Source organism: Sminthopsis crassicaudata, chromosome 1 (genome assembly GCF_048593235.1).
Source record: "Sminthopsis crassicaudata isolate SCR6 chromosome 1, ASM4859323v1, whole genome shotgun sequence".
NCBI lineage: Eukaryota > Metazoa > Chordata > Mammalia > Dasyuromorphia > Dasyuridae > Sminthopsis > Sminthopsis crassicaudata.
In genome coordinates, this window is record NC_133617.1 from 19,120,810 (window position 1) to 19,142,775 (window position 21,966).

The following is a 21,966-nucleotide window of genomic DNA, read 5'->3' on the forward strand; positions in this document are numbered from 1 at the left end:
TGACAAGGGGTCATCATCCATCCTGTACCTGAAGACCTCCACTAGAAGGGAAGCAGACAGGAGCAGGCAGCAGCCAGCCGGCACAGGCTTGACAGTTTGGGGTGTGAGCATTTACATCTTGGAAATCATCTTGTCAAAGCTATAAATGCGTTGATTTATTGTTTCATTGGTTGTCTCAAGATTGGAGAGAATGTTAAGAATACAAATTAAACTTAAACGTGTATGATATATGTAGAGCATTCATGTCTTACCATTCCCTACTCCCATCCCACTCCCACTCCCTAATTGTTGTTAAATATTTCCTAGCACAACCGTGGAGGAAACCCACCTGCTCTAGTCTCTGCCCCTTCCTTCTTTGGACAGCTCCAAGTGCTAGGAAGTATTGTGATCAGATACTTTTTGTTTCTGCTTCTGCTCTTGCTCCAACAAGCCTGATCTCCCTTAATTTAACTTACTTTTCAGAAAACTGAAGGCAATAAATTTGAGAGCCGCCATATTATTTTGCTAACTCACAATAAAGTTGTGGTCCTCTGATACCCTCAGATCTTTTTAAAACAAACTGCTACTTAACCAAGACTCCCTTGATGGGTTGATTTTTTAAAACTTTAAATTGATCCTGGTTAAATTTCAGCTTCTTCGATTCAGCCACTCTGTGCTCCAGCAGGACAAGATCTCTGGGGATCCCGCCTGAAAGATCTTGTCTTTGGAGATTAAAAAATGTAAAACGATATTTCACAATGGGTTACAGCTTTGTTTTAAGAAAGGAATATCTCGGTTCATGTTATTCATAAAAGGCAGCAGCATCAGAAAGGTTTCACAGAGAATCTGGTTGATTGTGAAATTCAACTTTTGGGGAATAAATAAAAAGCAGAATGACTTGGAGTGAGAGGCAAAGAAAATGGCTCCAAGTGCTGGCTTTGACACTTAATAACATTAGGCAAGTCATCTAACCTCTCTGTAAAATGAGGGGGGAAGGAGAAATTAAACTGCATCATTCAACAAAGTTTCTTCCACCTTTAATCTTCTAACTCCTCACACACTGTGTTTATATGAAGAGGCAAAGGGAAGGTGAGTTTCCAACTAGACTTTGGGAAATGATGCCATTTCCTAAACTCAGGGCTTACAGAAAGGCCTCAGAAAGTGTCCTGGGTTCAAATGGGAGTGTGTCCAGACCAAATCCTTCCTGTCTTTGGACCCTGGGTGCCCTGTTCTTGAGGGTTTCACATTAAAAGTCAGTTAATTAGTTGTTAGGTTCTTACTAAGTGCTAATGGGATAATGAGATATTAAGTTCTTACTAAGTGCTAAGTCGGTACTTGACAATTCTCTAGTTCCGGCCTTTCCTGAGAGTTTGACTTGTGAGTTCCTGGGGAAGAGCTTGCATGCTTAGGAGGAGCAAGTTCACTGGTTGAAGTAATTTTTCCCAGAAGCCCTTGCATTATCCCATGCCCATTCTCTGGGAGGATAAAAGAGGGCAGCTCTGGAGGAAAAGGGAGTTTCTGCTCTCGACCAGACTTGAGGCAGCTCTCTGCAGGAAGGGAAATCACTTCTTTGGACCAGAGTTAACGGCAACTGTCTGGAGACAACGGTTCTCTACAGGAAAAAGAATCTGTCTGAGAGATTTGAGTTGACACAGCAGATCTCCTCCCAGAGAGCGATCGGCAGCTTCTGGAGACTACAGCACATTACAAATTGGCGCCCAACGTGGGGCAAGTACTTTTGCTTATCCTGACAAGGACTTATTCTGAGCCCTTCAGAGGAGCTAGACCGGACCATTGCAATTAGTTCAAATTTATCTTCCCCTACATATTTGATTTTAAGAAAACAAAAATTAATAGATGTTTTGGTTTTTTGCTGAGGCAATTGGGGTTAAGTGACTTACCCAGGGTCACATAGCTAGGAAGTGTTAAGTGTCTGAGGGTAGATTTGAACTCAGGTCCTCCTGACTTCAGGGTTGGTGCCCTATCCACTGAACCACCTAACTGCCCCAAACTAATGGATTTTTAAAAAAAACAATCAGATGTAACAGCCTCCCCTCCTTTAGAGAGAATGTAGTTTATTCAGGCCCCTTGTGATCATAGTCTGTGCCCTATTGTCTCCCTACATGGGCAGACTTGGTTCTGTGTAAGAACTGCTCCTTTGAGATGTCATTAAGAATGTGTAGTCCAAAGTCAGGACAGACATATCTCTCCCATAGGACCACTAGACATTTGTCCAATGACCTGTGGATTAAACGGAATGAAATCAGGGGCTAAGATTAGGAGGGCAATAGAGGGAGAAAAGGAACAGAGGGAGATGAAGCAAGAAGTGAAAGGCACTGAGGGTGTATGGGAAAGAGTCGTAAACTCTGGGGTTGGAAAAACTGGCCTGAAATCCTAGTTCTTCCATCATCTTCTAGCACTGTGAGCTTGAGCAGTACTCACCATCCTGTCTGGGGCTCCCTGTCTCCATCTATAAAGTGAAGGGATTGGACTGGATAATCTCTAAGGTCCCTTATAGAGTCAATGGTCTATGTTCTAAATTAAGTCATTGGATTTAGACCTTCAAGGACCTTAGAAGACATCTGGTTCAACATCCGAATTTTACAGATGAGGAAACTGAGCCATAAAAGCTTACATATACATTCCTAATTCTAAGCTCCCTCCCAGCTCTGACACTTCCTGTTCTAAGCTCCCTCCCAGCTCTGACATCCCCTGTTCTAAGCTCCCTCCCAGCCCTGACAAACCCTGTTCTAAGCTCCCTCCCAGCTCTGACATCCCCTGTTCTAAGCTCCCTCCCAGCTCTGACACCCCCTGTTCTAAGCTCCCTCCCAGCTCTGACACCCCCTGTTCTAAGCTCCCTCCCAGCTCTGACACCCCCTGTTCTAAGCTCCCTCCCAGCTCTGACACCCCCTGTTCTAAGCTCCCTCCCAGCTCTGACACCCCCTGTTCTAAGCTCCCTCCCAGCTCTGACACCCCCTGTTCTAAGCTCCCTCCCAGCTCTGACACCCCCTGTTCTAAGCTCCCTCCCAGCTCTGACACCCCCTGTTCTAAGCTCCCTCCCAGCCCTGACATCCCCTGTTCTAAGCTCCCTCCCAGCCCTGACATCCCCTGTTCTAAGCTCCCTCCCAGCTCTGACATCCCCTGTTCTAAGCTCCCTCCCAGCTCTGACACCACCTGTTCTAAGTTCCCTCCCAGCTCTGACATTCCCTGTTCTAAGCTCCCTCCCAGCTCTGACATCCCCTGTTCTAAGCCCCCTCCCAGCTCTGACATCCTCTGTTCTAAGCCCCCTCCCAGCCCTGACATCCCCTGTTCTAAGCTCCCTCCCAGCTCTGACATCCCCTGTTCTAAGCTCCCTCCCAGCTCTGACATTCCCTGTTCTAAGCCCCCTCCCAGCCCTGACACCCCCTGTTCTAAGCTCCCTCCCAGCTCTGACATCCCCTGTTCTAAGCTTCCTCCCAGCTCTGACATTCCCTGTTCTAAGCTCCCTCCCCGCTCTGACATCCCCTGTTCTAAGCCCCCTCCCAGCTTTGGCATCCTCCGTTCTAAGGGCCCTCCCAGCCCTGACATTCTATGATTGTATGAAGGAAGCCAGTCACGTCCCAGTTGTTAGCAGCAGGGGTCAGGGGTTAGTGATGGCTGGGAATTACTTGCCCAGGGAGCTCCTTGTCCTTAGATGCTCCCTTCTCTCTGCAAGACAGCCAGCAGTGCCTCTAGCTTCAGGAAAGGGATCATTTCTTCTGTTTATTTTTTGATTAGACCGCATTAATCATCCCCAGCAGGTCGAGGGCAGAGACATTAATTCCTGATTCTCAAATAAGGAGGCTCTTTAGTGAGTTCGTTTTTCTTCTTGCTAAAGAATTTCCATGTGAACCGATGCTCCCAAGAAATGGGAATATGGGTCAAGGGAGAGTTAGGTGGGACTGTTGCGGCTCTGGGCTGAACTGGCTGGCTCAGGTTCTGGAGTACAGGATGCTCCTTCTCTGCTGTTAACTCCAGTCTTTCCACTTCTCTGCTCTCCCATTTTCTGGCTCTGATCAATACACTGTGGTCCAATAGGAAGTGCCCTAAGCCAGGAGCTAAGACATGTGCATTCTAGAACTAGCTATGTGACTTTCAGTAAGTCAGCTTCACTCTATGGACTCAGGACCTCAGTCTGCCCATCTGTAAAATGGAAGCGCTGGATTCAGTGATCTCTAAGGTCACTTATAGCTCTGAGATCTTATGACTCTGAGTGTCAACCCTATATCTAACACCTTTGGTGTGACCTTGAGCAATCCCCTTCACCTCTTAGGAGCTCAGTCTGCCCATCTATAAAATGGAAGCATTGGACTCAATGATCTCTAAGGTCGCTGATAGCTGTGAGGTCCTATGATTCTGAATGTCAATCCCATATTTAACACCCTTAGTGTGACCTTGAGCAATCCCCTTCACCTCTTAGGAGCTCAGTCTGCCCATCTATAAAATGGAAGCGTTGGACTCAATGATCTCTAAGGTCGCTGATAGCTCTGATTCTGAATGTCAATCCCATATTTAACACCCTTAGTGTGACCTTGAGCAAGCATTTTCACCTCTCAGAGCCTCAGTTTCCTCATCTTTAAAATGGGGAGGTTGGATTTGATTAGCTCAGAGATCCCGCTGTGATCCCACAGACTCTACTCTTTTGTCTTTGCACACGCTCCTCTCACATGAAATCTTTTGGGAGATGACCATGTTTCGAGCTGACCTGCAGGGCTGGGAACAGCCCTTCCCAGTGTACCTATGGTGGGCCCAGTGACCCTGCGCTTCTAGGGCTGCATATTGTGGCTAGCAGGAGAACCCTCAGTTTTTTCTCAGGGCAGGCTTCTTGGCACAAAAGGCTGGGGATAGGGAGGAGAGGGTGGGAAAGGCGGAGAATTGCGTAGAACATCCGGGCACCTTCACAGGTGGGATGGAGGAATACCAGGCAGCTTCCGTTCTTCTAGGATTTGCCCAAAGAGCTTAGCAACTTCCAAGGCACAGCCCCAGTGAATGGTGAGCCCGTAACCGCCGTGGCCATAGTTGTGAATGAGCTGAAAGAACCAAGAGATGCACCCTGGTCACCGCACCTGCTGCGGGGAGGTCACACAACAGGGGAGAAAGCTTCTCTGGCCCAGAAAGATTAGAGTGTTTAGAGAGTTCCACTTACAATGGTGGGACTGACACCAGGAAAGTCACTGGGTCTGAATTTTACTTGTCTCCTCTGTGAAGAGGGGATAGTAATAACTTGTACTTGTGGAACCTTCCCCATAATGCTGTTGTGTGGAAACACTTTAAATCAGCTCTTCCCAATTCTGACATACCCTGTTCTAAGGTTCCTCCCAGCTCTCACATCCCCTGTTCTAAGGTTCCTCTCAGCTCTCACATCCCCTGTTCTAAGGTTCCTCCCAGCCCTCACATCCCCTGTTCTAAGGCCCCTCCCACCTTTGACATCCCCTGTTCTAAGGCCCCTCCCAGCTTGGACATCCCTTGTTCTAAGGTTCCTCCCAGCTCTCACATCCCCTGTTCTAAAGCCCCTCCCAACTCTGATATTCCCTGTTCTAAGGTTCCTCCCAGCTCTCACATCCCCTGTTCTAAGGTTCCTCCCAGCTCTCACATCCCCTGTTCTAAAGCCCCTCCCAACTCTGATATTCCCTGTTCTAAGGTTCCTCCCAGCTCTCACATCCCCTGTTCTAAGGTTCCTCCCAGCTCTCACATCCCCTGTTCTAAAGCCCCTCCCAACTCTGATATCCCCTGTTCTAAGGGTTCTCTCCTTTCATTTCTGACATTTAGTATGTCCCAGTGGCTAGAGAGCTGGCTTTGAAACTAAGAAAACATGGGTTTGAATCTTGCCTTTAACACATACTGACCATGAAACTATGGGTAAGCCATCTAACCTCTAAGCGTCATTGGAGAAGAGGGACAGGGCGTCCCCTCACTCTGGAGCTCGGGCCTCCTACCGCTCTGATTCAGCCCAGCGTGCGGCTCTCTCCCTCCTCAGGGCCATCTCTCAGTATCTCCATTTCTGGGCACTGCTCCCCTACTTCATACCTTTGCTCTGACTGTCCTGTGCTCAGTCATGTTTGATGGATTGGGGACTGGGGGAGGGAGAGGATTATCTCTCTCTAAATTAATCCTGCTTTCACCCAGCCTTCTTTGGGATTCTGATGCCTTTCCAAGTACCATGACTCAGGGTCATCTCCAAGCTAAAATAGGAATGGATTTTCAACTCAATTTCAAAAGCTGTGTCATTTGCTTTTTTTAAACAGGAGTAAAAAAAAAATTAGGTGAAAGAAAAAATGATGAATTTAATTGAAATGGGGTCCCACAGAATGTGGTTTTGCTTATAGAACAAGGAGGTCATTGCTAAGAAGCGCGTCTCCGTATTCACCAAAATACATATGACAGTACATTTTGTGATAGCAGAGCATCAGAAATAATAGAAGTCCACTGACTGAAGGATGGGTAATTGTGGTATGTGAAGGCAAAATGCAATGTTACTATATTGTAACAAATGGTATGATGGGTCTGGGGTCATGAAGACTCATTGTCTTGAGTTCAAATCTAGCTTCGGACACTTACTAGCTGGGCAATCACTTCATCCCGTTTGCCTCAGTTTCCTCATCTGTAAAAAGAGCTAGAGAAGGAAATGGCAAACCACTCCAATATCTCTACCAAGAGAACCCCAAATGGGGTCATGAAAGTCGGACACAACTGAAACAACAACATGACAACAACACGATGGTGTATGTGATAAATACAGAGAAATGTGGAGAGGATCCATAAGAGCAGAGGCAAAGTCAGCAGAACCAAGACAACGATATACCCGATGATCACAACAATGGAAATGGGAAGAACAACTCCATACACACAGAAGTCAAAAGTGAAAGTTGCAAAATTAAAAAGATCATGAAGAGAAAAAGCATTTAGATAGTCCTTCTATATATACCAGGCACTGTGCTAAGCCCCTCACAAATATTGTATCTTTAACTGTTACAACCACCTTGGGAAGTAGAGGTTTTTTACAATCCCTATTTAACAGTTGAGGAAACCGAGGCAGACAGAGGTTAAGTGACTTATTACACAGCCAGGATGTATCTGAAGCTGCATTAGAACTCAGATCTCTCTGACTCTAAGCTCTATCTACTGCTACTCAGGAAGCAGGAGTGGGAGATTGATACATATTGCTCATTGCACATGTTTTCAAACTTTTTCAACATATTTATCAGTTTTGCTGATTTTTTTTCCTTTTCTCATTCTTTCTTTCTTTCTTTTGTATTTAAAAGAATACTCTTTATTATATGAAATGGCCTTCTGGAAGGAGGAGAAAGAAGTATGCTGGGGGGAAATATGATTTTAAAAAAGACAAAGAATAAAAACATTTCAATTTTTTCTTTAAAAGATTATCCCAGAATCCCTATGTTGATCACCCCTGACAGCCCTATCTTATGACTTTGGGTAAATCACCTTCTGGAGACTTCAATTTCCCCAACTGAAGAGGCACCCTATTCCCTTTCTACCTCCTAGCTCCTCCCTTGGAAGGAAAAGTACTAGAGGTGACAAATGGCATTATTAGCATTCTGGCCACAGGAGATCATACCTCTGCCTTGAAGGGCCCACAGGACAGTTTCTCTCTCTCCAGCCGGACTTGGGATCGGACTGGCCGGAAACCACTCCATGAACTTATGATATCTGCATCCTGAAAGGAAAAGCTTCAGTAACGTGGGTTCTTTCACATTTTTGGTGTTCTTGTTGTTATTTAGGGAAAAGGAAATGTACATTGTCATTTATTCCTATATAACTTGGGCAAGTGACTTAACAGCTTTGAGCCTCGGTTCCCCTTTTTGTAAAATTAGATCGTTGCACTTGGGTCTCTAAGATTCTTTTCAGCTCTCTGATGGAGATCGGGGATGAGCTGTTGGTATTTAGAATAGTGTAAAGGGTTGGGATTCTATAGTAAGCTCATAGGAAAAAGCTCTATGGATTTGGGGACTTCACTACATGGCAATACTCGGTAATGACCATATTTATGACTAGGGTGGAGCAACTGGGTGTTTTCCCCAGGTGCTGAAATGTAGATGGTGTCAATCTTGGGGGATGTTTTTTCCTTCTGATGGCCACACTCAGCTGAGCTCAGCCACATCCCCAACCGAGTTCGGTCCTTCGGCAGAGTAGAAACCTCTCCTCTGATGGATATAATCCAGGAAAATCCCCCACAATCACTCATTTTTCCTATTATGAAACTGAATGGTAAATGGCAGGTACTTCCATGGCTACATCAAATTATCCTTACCTCCTTCTAGCTGCAAAAACTTCCTTGTTAAATTTCTAATGATGGCAGCTCTTAGCACATATGTAGCCGGTACACTTCCGGCTTGATGAAAATTAAAGTCTTTTCTCATTCCTATGAAAATCCACCCAATTTATCCAAGTTTTGGTGCTTTTCTGTGGCTTCGGGAGCCCCAAGGTCAGGACGTCATTACAGGAGGTAGGATATCCGTTGGTCTTGTCTTACCTTCAATGTGGGCTCCAAGCAGCAGCAGCCTTCCCAAATGGTATTGTGGTCTTGTTGCTCATTTTTCTCATTCCAGTTCCCCAACTGAAAGATACCCCCCAGAGTGACTGTCTGGCTCCTGGGTCAAGAGAGAGGAAGATGGAAGTGGAATGAGGGGGGTCCTCAGCCCCCCATTGTCTGCTCTCATCTCTCCCATCAACATAGACACTTACCTCCATCACTGCTATTTGAATTAGAGTTATATTTACTATTTATTATCATTTATCTTTACTACCATTACTGCCATCTCCATTACTACCATTGCCTCTGTCACCATCATCATTCTTACTACCATCATATGTGGTGAAGAGCACTTTTCTGGGCTCGGGAACAGACAGGACGGCTGGAAGAGACATAGCTCCTGCCCTCAAGAAGTTCACCATCTTTGTAGTAGGAAGATAGGCCATAGAGAGAGAGAGAATATTCCTACTTCTCACCACATGAATTAAGTCCTTTCCTTGAAGACAGGATATAAGGTGAAAATCCATAGTAAGGAAACAGAGCAAAATCAGAAAAAAAGATACTTTGGAGGGTCGGCACTAGGACTAAATTGGAACCAGCTCAAACCAGCTCCCAAATCATGATTGTTAAATTTTCACTGTGAGCATTTACATGAATTAAATCATAAAATGCTACAAATTAGGGCTTGATTTATTTTGTTGACTATATGGGATTAAGAAAGTGAAGGAGAAATGGCCATGAGACAGGCTAAACTTAAAAGTGTGTCATGTACACTTTTTTTTTTCTTCTTAAAGAGCTGGTTGTTAAACACTTTACCAGCACATCCCTGCCTGGTACCATATTTTCACTCAGATTGAAGAAGCCTTTCCATAATGCAAAAAATAATCCATGGAGTGAAAAAATGTAAATTATTATTTAGTAAAATGAAAATTTCTAATAAGTATCCATGTGGCAATGGATGAGTATTTGTAATATCTTATGAAAGGTTCATAAAAGCAGTGCATGTAAAGAACTTTGTGGAGGACAAGGGGAAAATCATCCATGAAAAGGAAGTCTTTATGAAGATGGAGGCATTTGACTTGGGTTCCAAATCATGGAAATTTAATAGGCAGATTACATTTTTGTTTTTCTTCCCAGGTTATTTTTACCTTTCTAAATCTGCTTTTTCTTGCCCAACAAGAGAACTATATAAATATGTACACATACATGGCATTTAAGATATACTTTAACATGTTTATTATGTATGAGACTACCCGTCTTCTAGGGGATGGGGTGGAGGGAAGGAGGGGAAAAGTTGGAACAGAAGTGAGTGCAAGGGATAATGTTGAAAAATTACCCATGCATATGCACTGTTAATAAAAAGCTTATATAATAATAAAAAGCTATAAAAAATTTAATCGGCAGAGAGTGAGTAGAATATCCTAGCTATAATCAGCAGAGTGAGCTAAGGAAGAGAGATGGTAAAATATGGAACAGTGAGTGCAGAAGCTTGGCTGAAATATTATTGAGTATTGGGAGGGAAAAGGATGAGATCTAGCCAGAAATGTGGGATGGAGAAGGAGCGTTGGAGTCTTGCGTGACCGTTATCATCATCATCACTGTCACCATTACTACTTTTCTCTTTCTACCACCAGCATAACCACCAACATCAGCACTTAACATCATCACTATGGCTATCATTATCAGCGCTCAACACCATCATCTCCACTACCATGACCATGACTGTCACCGTCACCATTGCCAAGACTCTCATCTCCACCACTGCCATCACTACCACAATCATAACTATTATCACCACCGGCACCAGCACCAGCACCATGACTATTACCACCACCACTAATACCACCATCACTACCAGCACCATGACTCTATCGCTTTTACCACTAATACCTACATCATTACCAATGTCACCATCATCACCCCCCCACCATCATCATCACTTGCACTACCATCACCACAATTATCACTGTCACCACTACTGTCACTAATGTCATCTCCATCACCACAAACACCACCATAACTTATCATCCCCATAACTATTACCATCACTACAATCCCATCATCCCCATAACTATTACCATCACTACAACCCCATCATCCCCATAACTATTACCATACTACAATCCCATCATCCCCATAACTATTACCATCACTACAACCCCATCATCCCCATAACTATTACCATCACTACAACCCCATCGTCCCCATAACTATTACCATCACTACAACCCCATCATCCCCATAACTATTACCATCACTACAACCCCATCATCCCCATAACTATTACCATCACTACAACCCCATCATCCCCATAACTATTACCATCACTACAACCCCATCATCCCCATGACTATTACCATCACTACAACCCCATCGTCCCCATAACTATTACCATCACTACAACCCCATCGTCCCCATAACTATTACCATCACTACAATCCCATCATCCCCATAACTATTACCATCACTACAACCCCATCATCCCCATAACTATTACCATACTACAATCCCATCATCCCCATAACTATTACCATCACTACAACCCCATCATCCCCATAACTATTACCATCACTACAACCCCATCGTCCCCATAACTATTACCATCACTACAATCCCATCGTCCCCATAACTATTACCATCACTACAACCCCATCATCCCCATAACTATTACCATACTACAATCCCATCATCCCCATAACTATTACCATCACTACAACCCCATCATCCCCATAACTATTACCATCACTACAACCCCATCGTCCCCATAACTATTACCATCACTACAATCCCATCATCCCCATAACTATTACCATCACTACAATCCCATCATCCCCATAACTATTACCATCACTACAACCCCATCGTCCCCATAACTATTATCATCACTACAATCCCATCATCCACATAACTATTACCATCACTACAACCCCATCGTCCCCATAACTATTACCATCACTACAATCCCATCATCCCCATAACTATTACCATCACTACAATCCCATCGTCCCCATAACTATTACCATCACTACAATCCCATCATCCCCATGACTATTACCATCACTACAATCCCATCATCCCCATAACTATTACCATCACTACAATCCCATCATCCACATAACTATTACCATCACTACAACCCCATCATCCCCATAACTATTACCATCACTACAACCCCATCATCCACATAACTATTACCATCACTACAACCCCATCATCCCCATAACTATTACCATCACTACAATCCCATCATCCCCATGACTATTACCATCACTACAACCCCATCATCCCCATAACTATTACCATCACTACAACCCCATCATCCCCATAACTATTACCATCACTACAATCCCATCATCCCCATAACTATTACCATCACTACAATCCCATCATCCCCATAACTATTACCATCACTACAACCCCATCATCCCCATAACTATTACCATCACTACAACCCCATCATCCCCATAACTATTACCATCACTACAATCCCCTCATCCACATAACTATTACCATCACTACAATCCCCTCATCCACATAACTATTACCATCACTACAACCCCGTCATCCACATAACTATTACCATCACTACAATCCCATCATCCCCATAACTATTACCATCACTACAATCCCCTCATCCACATAACTATTACCATCACTACAACCCCATCATCCCCATAACTATTACCATCACTACAATCCCATCATCCCCATAACTATTACCATCACTACAATCCCCTCATCCACATAACTATTACCATCACTACAACCCCGTCATCCACATAACTATTACCATCACTACAATCCCATCATCCCCATAACTATTACCATCACTACAACCCCATCATCCCCATAACTATTACCATCACTACAATCCCATCATCCCCATGACTATTACCATCACTACAATCCCATCATCCCCATAACTATTACCCTCACTACAATCCCATCATCCCCATAACTATTACCATCACTACAATCCCCTCATCCACATAACTATTACCATCACTACAACCCCATCATCCACATAACTATTACCATCACTACAATCCCATCATCCCCATAACTATTACCATCACTACAATCCCATCATCCCCATGACTATTACCATCACTACAATCCCATCATCCCCATAACTATTACCATCACTACAATCCCCTCATCCACATAACTATTACCATCACTACAACCCCATCATCCACATAACTATTACCATCACTACAATCCCATCATCCCCATAACTATTACCATCACTACAATCCCATCATCCCCATGACTATTACCATCACTACAATCCCATCATCCCCATAACTATTACCATCACTACAACCCCATCATCCCCATAACTATTACCATCACTACAATCCCCTCATCCACATAACTATTACCATCACTACAACCCCATCATCCACATAACTATTACCATCACTACAATCCCATCATCCCCATAACTATTACCATCACTACAATCCCATCATCACCATCAACACTATGACTGTCATGATCACTGACAGCACCACAACCGACATTACTATTACCATCCCCACCATAACAATTGCCATCATTACTAATGCTATAATTACTACCAGCACCACGAGTGTAACTTTCACTTCACCACACATCAGTGGGTAATCAGTATCAATGCGACCATCCACACCATCATCACCACCATCATCCCACCATCGTCACCGTGATTATCACTGTCACCACCACCATTGCTTCCATCATTATAAGTCAAAAAGAATGGATTCATTCATTGTTCAATCTACCCCTGTTCCCAGAGTCTGGTTGGCCCCGGCCTTTCTCACCAATTCTACTTGACCCAGAGGGTGGAATTAGTGATAACCACAAAAAGGAAACTTTAAATTTGACATCAGGAAAATATTTCCCGACAATGAGAGCTGTGGAAAGAACTGTCTAGAAAGAGAATAGGCTGTTTCTCCTCCATTGGAGATCAGCCTGCAGAGAATAGATGGAAATGGTAAAAAGGATTTGTATTCATGGTCATGTTAGACCGAATGAAGTCCCGTCTCCCTCGGACTTTGCGTGTGTCTGGGAAAAGGGTAACATCAGGCTGGACAGAAGTCCCCAATCTTGGAGGACAGTTCATGGGGTAGCCCCATTATGAAAGGGCATGGAGGCCTACTTTGCCCTATTCCCGCCCCCAAGTCGACACCTTACCCTGGGATGATATAGGGGGTCTTGTAGATCCCAGCATCTGAATGATGAGTGATAATGAAGTGCTTCAGCCAAGGGGCAAACACCTGAATGGCACAGAAGGAAAAGATTTTGGATGGCCACGCCCCACCCATACATCATAACCAGAGACTCCCTGGACTAAGTAGGACCAGATTTCTTGGTCTAGTATCCTAAGTTCCCCCAGTGGTCCTAACTTAAAGAGAAACTCACACTGGCTACACTCTCTGTAAGGCCCTGCTTCCCCTTTGGGAACAATGTCTCCCCAACATTGAAAACAGGTGGAGGCTCACTCCAAATCTTCCTAGATGGACACTGTGGCAGAGCCAGAAAAAGTCATTAGTGGATCCTTGACAAGGACGAAAAATTCTCAAACTCTTCTCCCACCGGAGCCTTCACTATAACCCTATCACCTATTTCTGTCTTGTCATGAAGTTTACAAGGGGCTTTTCTTATAACAACTCAGAGACATAGGCAACTTTTTTTTTTCAGAAAAGAAGACTGAGGTTCAGAGAAGTGACCTGACAGTTTGTAAATTTCAGATGTCTATGCCCCCTCCACTCCATCATTTGTCATAACTTGTTCCAAAATACGTCTCTGTGTCCTAAAAAGAGGAATTTTCTGATCCTAAAACTCTAGGTGTTCATTAAAAAAAAATCCTTCCTTCCAAGGCAATCTTAATAGATTTTGGACGGAAAATGCCATCTGCACCCATTGACATATGTGATATTCACTTCTTTTTTATGTTTTTTTTTTAATATCTCCTCTGATTTTTCCTTTTTGCTCTGATTTTTCTCTCCCAACTAATTCATAATGTAATGTATATTAAAAATAAATAAATTTACTAGAAAAAAATCACCCTTCTTGCTGTCCTATGGAATGTGAATGCCAGATAGGTCCCCCTTCTTCTCGCCCCCCAGTCTCTCCCTTACCCCATACCCCACCTACCCCTAGCCATGGCTTGATTTCCTGAGAAGAGAACCCTAAGGTGCCAGCTTGAGTCAGTCTTCCAGCTGCTGTCCCTTCTTCCCACAGTTCCCCAAGCCAGCCCTTTCTCTGAACACTTTCGGCATCCTATCTGAAAGACTTTCCATCAAAGCCCTCAGAGGTCAATCTAATCCCCCAAGCCCTAGATCCCAGGGCATGACACAAAGAAATCTCCTTTGCCATCAACTGTTCCTCAACACCCTGGCCGCCAGACCCACCTTGAGGACCTGACCCCGTCCAGGTTGCAGCAGGGGGTCAGCTTGCAGCTTCCCAGCCCATACCCCGGTGCAATTGATGATGACATCTGCCCCTTCTCTTGCCACCTGGAGACAAATAGCATATGGGGAGGGGGGGAAGAGAGAGCAACTGAGTATAACCTCCTTTACCTGCTCCTAAACATCCTTCTCTGGGGACCTGAGAAACCCCAGGGGGACTAGAAGCAGAGAAAAAGGGGGACCCAGCCCATGAGTTTCTCTGGTGGTTTCTGCCCCTGGATTCATCCCATCAAGGTTTGCCCCAGACTGGAAGAGTGAAATTTCTAGGGACTGAACTTGATGCTCCATTATCCTTTTTAAAGTTATTCTGAATTTAACAACTTAATGTTGTCATTAATCACCAGATTTAGCAATACCAGTTGACTATAAGTTCTTTGAAGGCAGAGACATCCTCCATGATTGGCATAGTACCTGGCACACAGTAGGCACTTACTAAATGCTTATTTGGATTGAATCAAGTTAAATTGAGGTAAAATAGCCAGCAACTAAATACAAGGTTGTGTGTGTTTAATAATAAACAAAATAGTCCACAAATTCTTTCCACGTGTGCAAATCCCTTAGTGTTGAATCTGTTTCCTTATAAGATAATAATATTATTGTATATAATAAGAATAATAACTAGGTAGCATTTAATAAATGCTTATTGGATTGAATCAAATTGAATTGAGGTAAAAGAGCCAGCAACTAAACACAAGAGTTTGTGTGTTTAATAATAAACAAAATAATTCAAAAATTCTTGCCATATGTACAAATCCCTTAGTGTTGAATCTGTTTCCTTATAAAATAATATTATCTTGTATAATAAGAATAATAATTAAATAATAATAATAATTAGGTAATAAAATAACAATAACTGGCATTTCTATAGCACTTTAAAGTTTGCAAGATGCTTTACATATTGATCCCAATAATCCTAGGAGGGAGGTGCTATTAGCATCCCCACTTTGCCAATGAGAAAACGGTTGAGATGGGAAATAATTCACTTAAGATCACACCACTTCTGTAAATACTCATCTGTGGAAGGATTTGAACATCGCAATTCCTGACTCCAGGTTAGAACTCTATTACTGCCATACCCATAGGACCTAACTGATGGGGAACAGCATACTACAATAGAGTGGGGGCCTGCCCTGGGCCCCAGATTTGGGAGATGCCCCCGAATTGCTGGGGCTTTACACAGCAGAGGACTTCATAAATGTAAAATTGAGCTGGCACTGGGCCCCTGAACTGGAGACGGGTTAAGACAGATCTGAGGTTCCCCCTATCTCACTATGGCTTCTTGCCCTCATTTTCTGGGTGACTGGTTTCCCTGCTTTCACTGAGTTTGGAATAGGGATGGCTGACGTCAGATGGGGTTCGACATACTGTCCCCAAGCACTAGACAATTTCTCTGTTCCTTGTCACCTTGGAAGGAAGAGAGAAGAGTTTTAAGGGAATGGGAGAGAGGGGAGGATCTTAACCAGGGACCTGAGAGGGTATTTAATATAAACTATTCATTTTGCTGATGAGGAAACTGAGACTTGGGAAGATTAACTGATTTGTCCAGTCAGTAACAGTTAAAGATTGGATTTGAACTTAGATCCTTGGATATAGAATCCATGGTCTTTCCCTCTTGGGACAAGTCACATGGCCTTTTGAGTTTTCGTTTTCTTGCTGTAAAATGGAAATTATTAAGATTCATAATAAAAGACTGTTGTGAAGTTTATTTAGATTCTGAAGTCACTCTGTAGTAGTTGTTCAGTTGTGTTGGACCCTTCATGACCCCGTTGGGGGTTTCTTGGCAAAGATACTAGAGTGGTTTGCCTTTTTTTGTCTCCAATTAATTTTACAGAAGAGGAAACTGAGGCAAACAGGGGGAAATGACTTGCCCAGAATCATAAGCTAGTAAGTGTCTAAGGCTGGATTTGAATTCAGATCTTCCCGTCTCCAGGCCTGGCGTGCTATCCATTGTACCACCTAGCTGCCCAAGAGCCTCTTTAAATACACAATATAATAAACAATATTCTTTCTGTGTTCTACTTTGCTATGGAAATGCTTAGGGTAGGGTTCATTTTGTGTGCGTGCTTGTTAATTTCAGAATAGAAAAATGTAAGCACTGTGTAAATGATGGTTGTTTTTGTCCACAGTTACACAAAAAAGGAACAGAATGAGTAGTTGACCTCAGGTCCTCTGCTTTCAGAACCAATATACTTTCCACGACAAGCATTATTATTAAGCAACTATTGCACTTGACGTGACCCATGTTATTGCTTTATTGATTTTTCTGTCAAGTTTATGGGACAAGGTTTTTAAGAAAGAAAATCAATCCATTATTTGTTTGCCTCTGTGTAGATAGTATACATGTACCCACCCGACCTCTTATAAACTGGTAGCAAGAACCAGGAAAATTCATGTCTCGATTGTAAATATAAGACCAGAGAAGTATAATTCTTCTTCCCATTAAAGCAAAAATCAGACCTATTTCTTTCATTTCATTTTAATTATTTATCAGGGAACTTTTATGACAGAATATGAAGAAAAATACCATTTCGTTGACATAGACATTGTTTCATAAGTTTGTCACGGATGGACTTTTGGCATGCTTTAATCCAGATAATGGTGTTGTTGTATTTTAAGAATTTAAGCTTTTGGGGCAGCTAGGTGACACAGTGGATAGAATACCAGCCCTGAAGTCAGGAGGACCTGAGTTCAAATTTGACCTCAGAAACTTAACACTTCCTAGCTGTGTGACCCTGGGCAAGTCACTTAACCCCAATTGCCTCAGAAAAAAAAATTAAATTAAATTTTAAAAAATTAAGCTTTTCTCTGCTCTTCATTAATCTCAAGATTATTGATCATCCATTTTGTGATAATGAAACTACAACTGTATGAAGTGAAAGAACACACACACACACACACACACACACACACACACACACACACACACACACACAACACAGCCCTGTTAAGCCCTGAGAATATAAAGACAAAAACAGTTCCAGGCCTCAAGAAGCTTACAGTCTATTAGGACAGACAGCATGCAAATAACTATGTAAATACAGATAATACTAAGGAATATATACAGGCACTATACTATACTATACTAAGTACATACATACAGAGTAGGTATCAATCACTTAATCAACTAGTATTTATTAAGCATCTACTATGTGCCAGGCCTGGAGTCCTCTTGAGTTCAAGTCTAACCTCAGACATTTACTAGCTGTGTGACATTGGACAAGTCACTTCACCCCATTTTCTTCAATTCCTTCAATTATAAAATGAGTTAGAGAAGGAAATGGCAAACCACTCCAGTATCTTTGCCAAGAAGACCCCAAATGGGGTCATGTTTGACTTAAAAAGACTCAAAAACATGCACCAAGTACTGTGTTGATTAAGCACTTGGACTACAAAGAAATACAGAAGCATCCCCTGTCTGCCAGGAGCCTACTGTCCATAGTGGAAAGTCCTGAGAAGTCAGGAAAAGGGGTTTCTGCAAACCAGAAGTCTGCTGAATTGGAGGGTTCTGGGTCCTAGAGAAGAGGAGGTAACTAGAATCAAGAACAGCTCCAGGACCCTCCCACCATTAGCCAGTCCATTCTCCCTCCTTGATTTACCTCCTCAAAGGACTGCACTTTCCTCAGGAAGAACTTGACTCCCCGCTCAGTTAACCTGCAAGACAATGTTTCAGCAGAAGGTGGCTAGTCAGTCACAAAGCCAGAATCCTGCCCAGTCAAGGAACTTCCCTTCCACTGGACATCTTGGTATAGGGAAGACCTCCACAGACAGTGTCCCAGAATCTCCAAGGCCGAAGAGATCTCAGAGGCATCTAGTCAAACACAGACTGAAACAAGTGGCCATCTTCTATTTGTCTGAAGCGGTCCAGGGCTAATGGATACCTCCTAAATTAGCCAGATAGAGAAGGGGCTAATGGATCCAGGCTTAAATCTGTCCCCTTGTAGCATCTACCCTCTGCTTCTATTTCTGCTCTTTGGAGTCAGGCTGCAAAGATAGAATCATTCTTGGATCTTTTAAATACAACACTGTATTATTTTGGGGACAATAGATGGCATCCTTAAGATTGAGAGGCTGACTTCTGTAGTCCTATAAAAAAATGCCCTAAATCAATAATGATTAGAGAAATGCAAATTAAAACAATTTATCCCCCTCAGATTAAATAAGATGATAGGAAAAGATAATGATAAATGTTAGAGGGATGTGGGAAAATTGGGACACTAATACATCATTGGTGGAGTTGTGAAATGATCCAACCATTCTGGGGAGCAATTTGGACCAAAAAACTATCAAATCGTGCATACTCTTTGATCCAGCAGTCTCACTGCTGGATCTCTATCCAAAAGAACTCATAAAAGAGGGAATAGGACACACGTGCAATAATATTTGTAGCATCCCTTTTGCTAATGTCAAAGAACTAGAAAATGAATAGCCCATCAATTAGGGAATTGCTGAATAGGTTTTATATATATATATATACATATATATATATATATATATATATATATATATATATATATATATATATATATATATATATGAATAATGGAATATTGTTCTATAGAAAATGATGAGCAGACTGATTTTAGAAAGGCCTGGAATGATTTACATGAACTGATGCTGAAACAAGCAGAATCAGGGAAACATTGTACAGAGAAACAAGATTGTGTAATAATTATGATAGGCTTGGTTCTTTAAAAAAATTCAGTGATCCAAGGCAATTCCAATAAACTTTGGATGGAAAATGCCATCCGCATCTAGAGACAACTATGGAGGCAGAATGTGGATTGATGTATATTATTTTCACTTTTTTTCTTCTGTTTTTTTTTCCTGTTGTTTTCCCTTTTGTTCTGATTTTTCTCTCTTAACATGATTCATATGGAAATATATAAAAAATGAATGTACATGTATAACCTGAAAATAAATAATAATAATAATAATAATAATAAAAGACTGAGAGACTGAATTTCAAGCTAGCCATGTTCCTGATGGACATGGGGCAACACTCACCTCTGGGTAAGCCAGGGCAGGTAGCTCTTGCCCTCTAGGATCATTGCAGTATTGAACCATCCATAGCTAAAACAGTAAGTGAGGAGCAAAAGAATGGAGGGGTTACGATTATTATAATTTTTTTAAATCACTTTACTATAATTTCTCCTTTTTGTGCAAATACACTTGAAATATAATTATGAGCAGATATTATAATTTTACTTTAAATTTAATAGCTTCATCCTCTTGACTCTATTTTCTTAAAGATTAAGAAAAAATGCACTTTATCCACCGACAAAGCTTGATGCTTTGAGGACCAAGGATAGAGGTATTCTTAAATTCCCATCCTTTTGATCAGGGATTCTCAAACTATGGCCCACAGGCCAGATGCAGCTGCTGAGGACGTTTATACAGCCCGCCAGGTTATGGCAAATGGGCTGAGGGGCAGAGACAGAGTGTGAGCTTTTGTTTTTACTATAGTCCAGCCTTCCCAACAGTCTGAGGGACAGTGAACTGGTCCCCTATTTAAAAAGTCTGAGGACCACTGCATGCTGGAAGATCCATCTCTCCAAGCTCTCCTCAAAAAGAAGGTGGAGGTGGGCAGGGTTAGGCTTGGTCCAAGGCAATGCTGTTCAGGCATCCATTTGGGAAAGTACCAGCCAACAGTGTCTGCCGCACATCAGGCTTTCTGGGAAGTTCTGCTCTGCCTGAAAGGAACCCCTCCCTTGCCTAATTGGTCCATCAGTCCTACCTGTAACCAGGAAACAGATCAAGCTCTCGGGATGTCAGTTTCCGAAACCCCAGAACTGTGTCCTTCCAGGTGGGATCCTACACAGGGAAAAATTATGGCCCCATCAATTCTAAAGAAAGTTTCTAATAAATTCCTACCCATTCATATATTTTCTATATCAATCCAAAAAGCACATTGTATATAGGTTCTCAGTGGGCACCAGGTACTATACTAAGCCCTGCAATGGGGGGGAAAAAAAGGGCAAAAATAGCTCCTGCCTTCCAAAAGATTACATCTTATGGGGAATAATGTATTCATCCAATACAATGGTTTCAAAATAGATACAAAGGAGTTTGAAAGGAGAGGATCTAGAGGAGCCAGGGGGATCAGGGAAAGTTTCATGAAGGTGATACTTGAACTCCTCTGGGGCTATTTCCATCATCCTGATCTATAACTAGCCACTAGACCCAGATGACTCCAGAGAAGAAAGTGAGCTGGTGACTTTGCACAGCCCGTCTTCACTCAAATCCAATTCGCTCGCAAGTCAAGATACCATCTGTCATGGTCTTCTTTGAGAATGAGAACAAGGGACAAACAACAACAATGATACTTGAACTGAATCCTGAAGGGAACTGGGGATTTCATAACATGAAAGTGAAGAGGAAAACATTTCCAGGAATGGTAAGGAGACAGAAGAGGGAATGTAAAATGTAAAAGAGAGGTCAGTGTGGTTTAATCACAACATTTCTGGCTGGAAAACAAAGTGTAAGAAGAATGGAAAGGAGTTGATCAATGATGGACAGAAACAACTACACCCAGAGAAGGAACACTGGGAATTGAGTGTAAACTATTTGCACTATTGTCTTTCTACCCAGTTTACTTACACCTTCGGAATCCAATACTTAACGTGCAACAAGAAAATGGGATTTATACACATATATTGTATTTAGGTTATACTGTAACACATGTAAAATGTATGGGATTGCCTGTCATCTAGGGGAGAGAGTAGAGGGAGGGAGGGGAAAATTTGGAAAAATGAATACGAGGGATAATGTTATAAAAAAATTACTCATGCATATATACTGTCAAAAAAATTTTATAATTATAAAATTAAAAAATTAAAAATTAAATTAAATTTTAAAAAAGAAGAATGGAAAGGGAGAAAGAGGTCATATTATTTATTTATTTATTTATTTAAATGTCAGACAGAAAAAAGCAATCACCAGGATTCTACCTGAAAACTTCCAGGAATGGGAGATTCACTACCTACTAAGGTAGCCCATCATATTTATAGACAGCTCCAGGAGGAC

The 21,966-nt window shown here is 42.4% G+C and overlaps 1 protein-coding gene and 1 long non-coding RNA gene across 3 annotated transcripts in view; both read right to left on the minus strand.

The window, feature by feature from the left end:
* Nucleotides 1-2,034: 2,034 nt before the first annotated feature.
* Nucleotides 2,035-2,946, minus strand: LOC141558483 (uncharacterized). Its single transcript, XR_012487084.1, has 2 exons — nucleotides 2,887-2,946; nucleotides 2,035-2,658 (listed from the first exon to the last, which is right to left on the minus strand). It is a non-coding gene; the product is annotated as an uncharacterized LOC141558483 (long non-coding RNA).
* Nucleotides 2,947-3,698: 752 nt separating this feature from the next.
* Nucleotides 3,699-21,966, minus strand: part of DAO (D-amino acid oxidase) — a 38,543-nt gene continuing 20,275 nt past the window's right edge. Inside the window, exons 4-12 of one of the 2 annotated variants that reach the window (XR_012487080.1) lie at nucleotides 20,678-20,754; nucleotides 19,948-20,013; nucleotides 18,540-18,594; nucleotides 14,887-14,991; nucleotides 13,667-13,749; nucleotides 8,489-8,606; nucleotides 7,574-7,672; nucleotides 4,548-5,027; nucleotides 3,699-4,410 (exon numbers count right to left, since the gene is read on the minus strand). Coding sequence is in view for 1 of the 2 variants with exons in the window: in XM_074295744.1 (XP_074151845.1) it covers nucleotides 4,896-5,027; nucleotides 7,574-7,672; nucleotides 8,489-8,606; nucleotides 13,667-13,749; nucleotides 14,887-14,991; nucleotides 18,540-18,594; nucleotides 19,948-20,013; nucleotides 20,678-20,754 (735 nt within the window). In the remaining variant the exon portion in view is untranslated. Of the gene's footprint in view, nucleotides 5,028-7,573; nucleotides 7,673-8,488; nucleotides 8,607-13,666; nucleotides 13,750-14,886; nucleotides 14,992-18,539; nucleotides 18,595-19,947; nucleotides 20,014-20,677; nucleotides 20,755-21,966 lie in introns of both variants that reach the window. The other variant, XM_074295744.1, reaches the window with a different exon arrangement.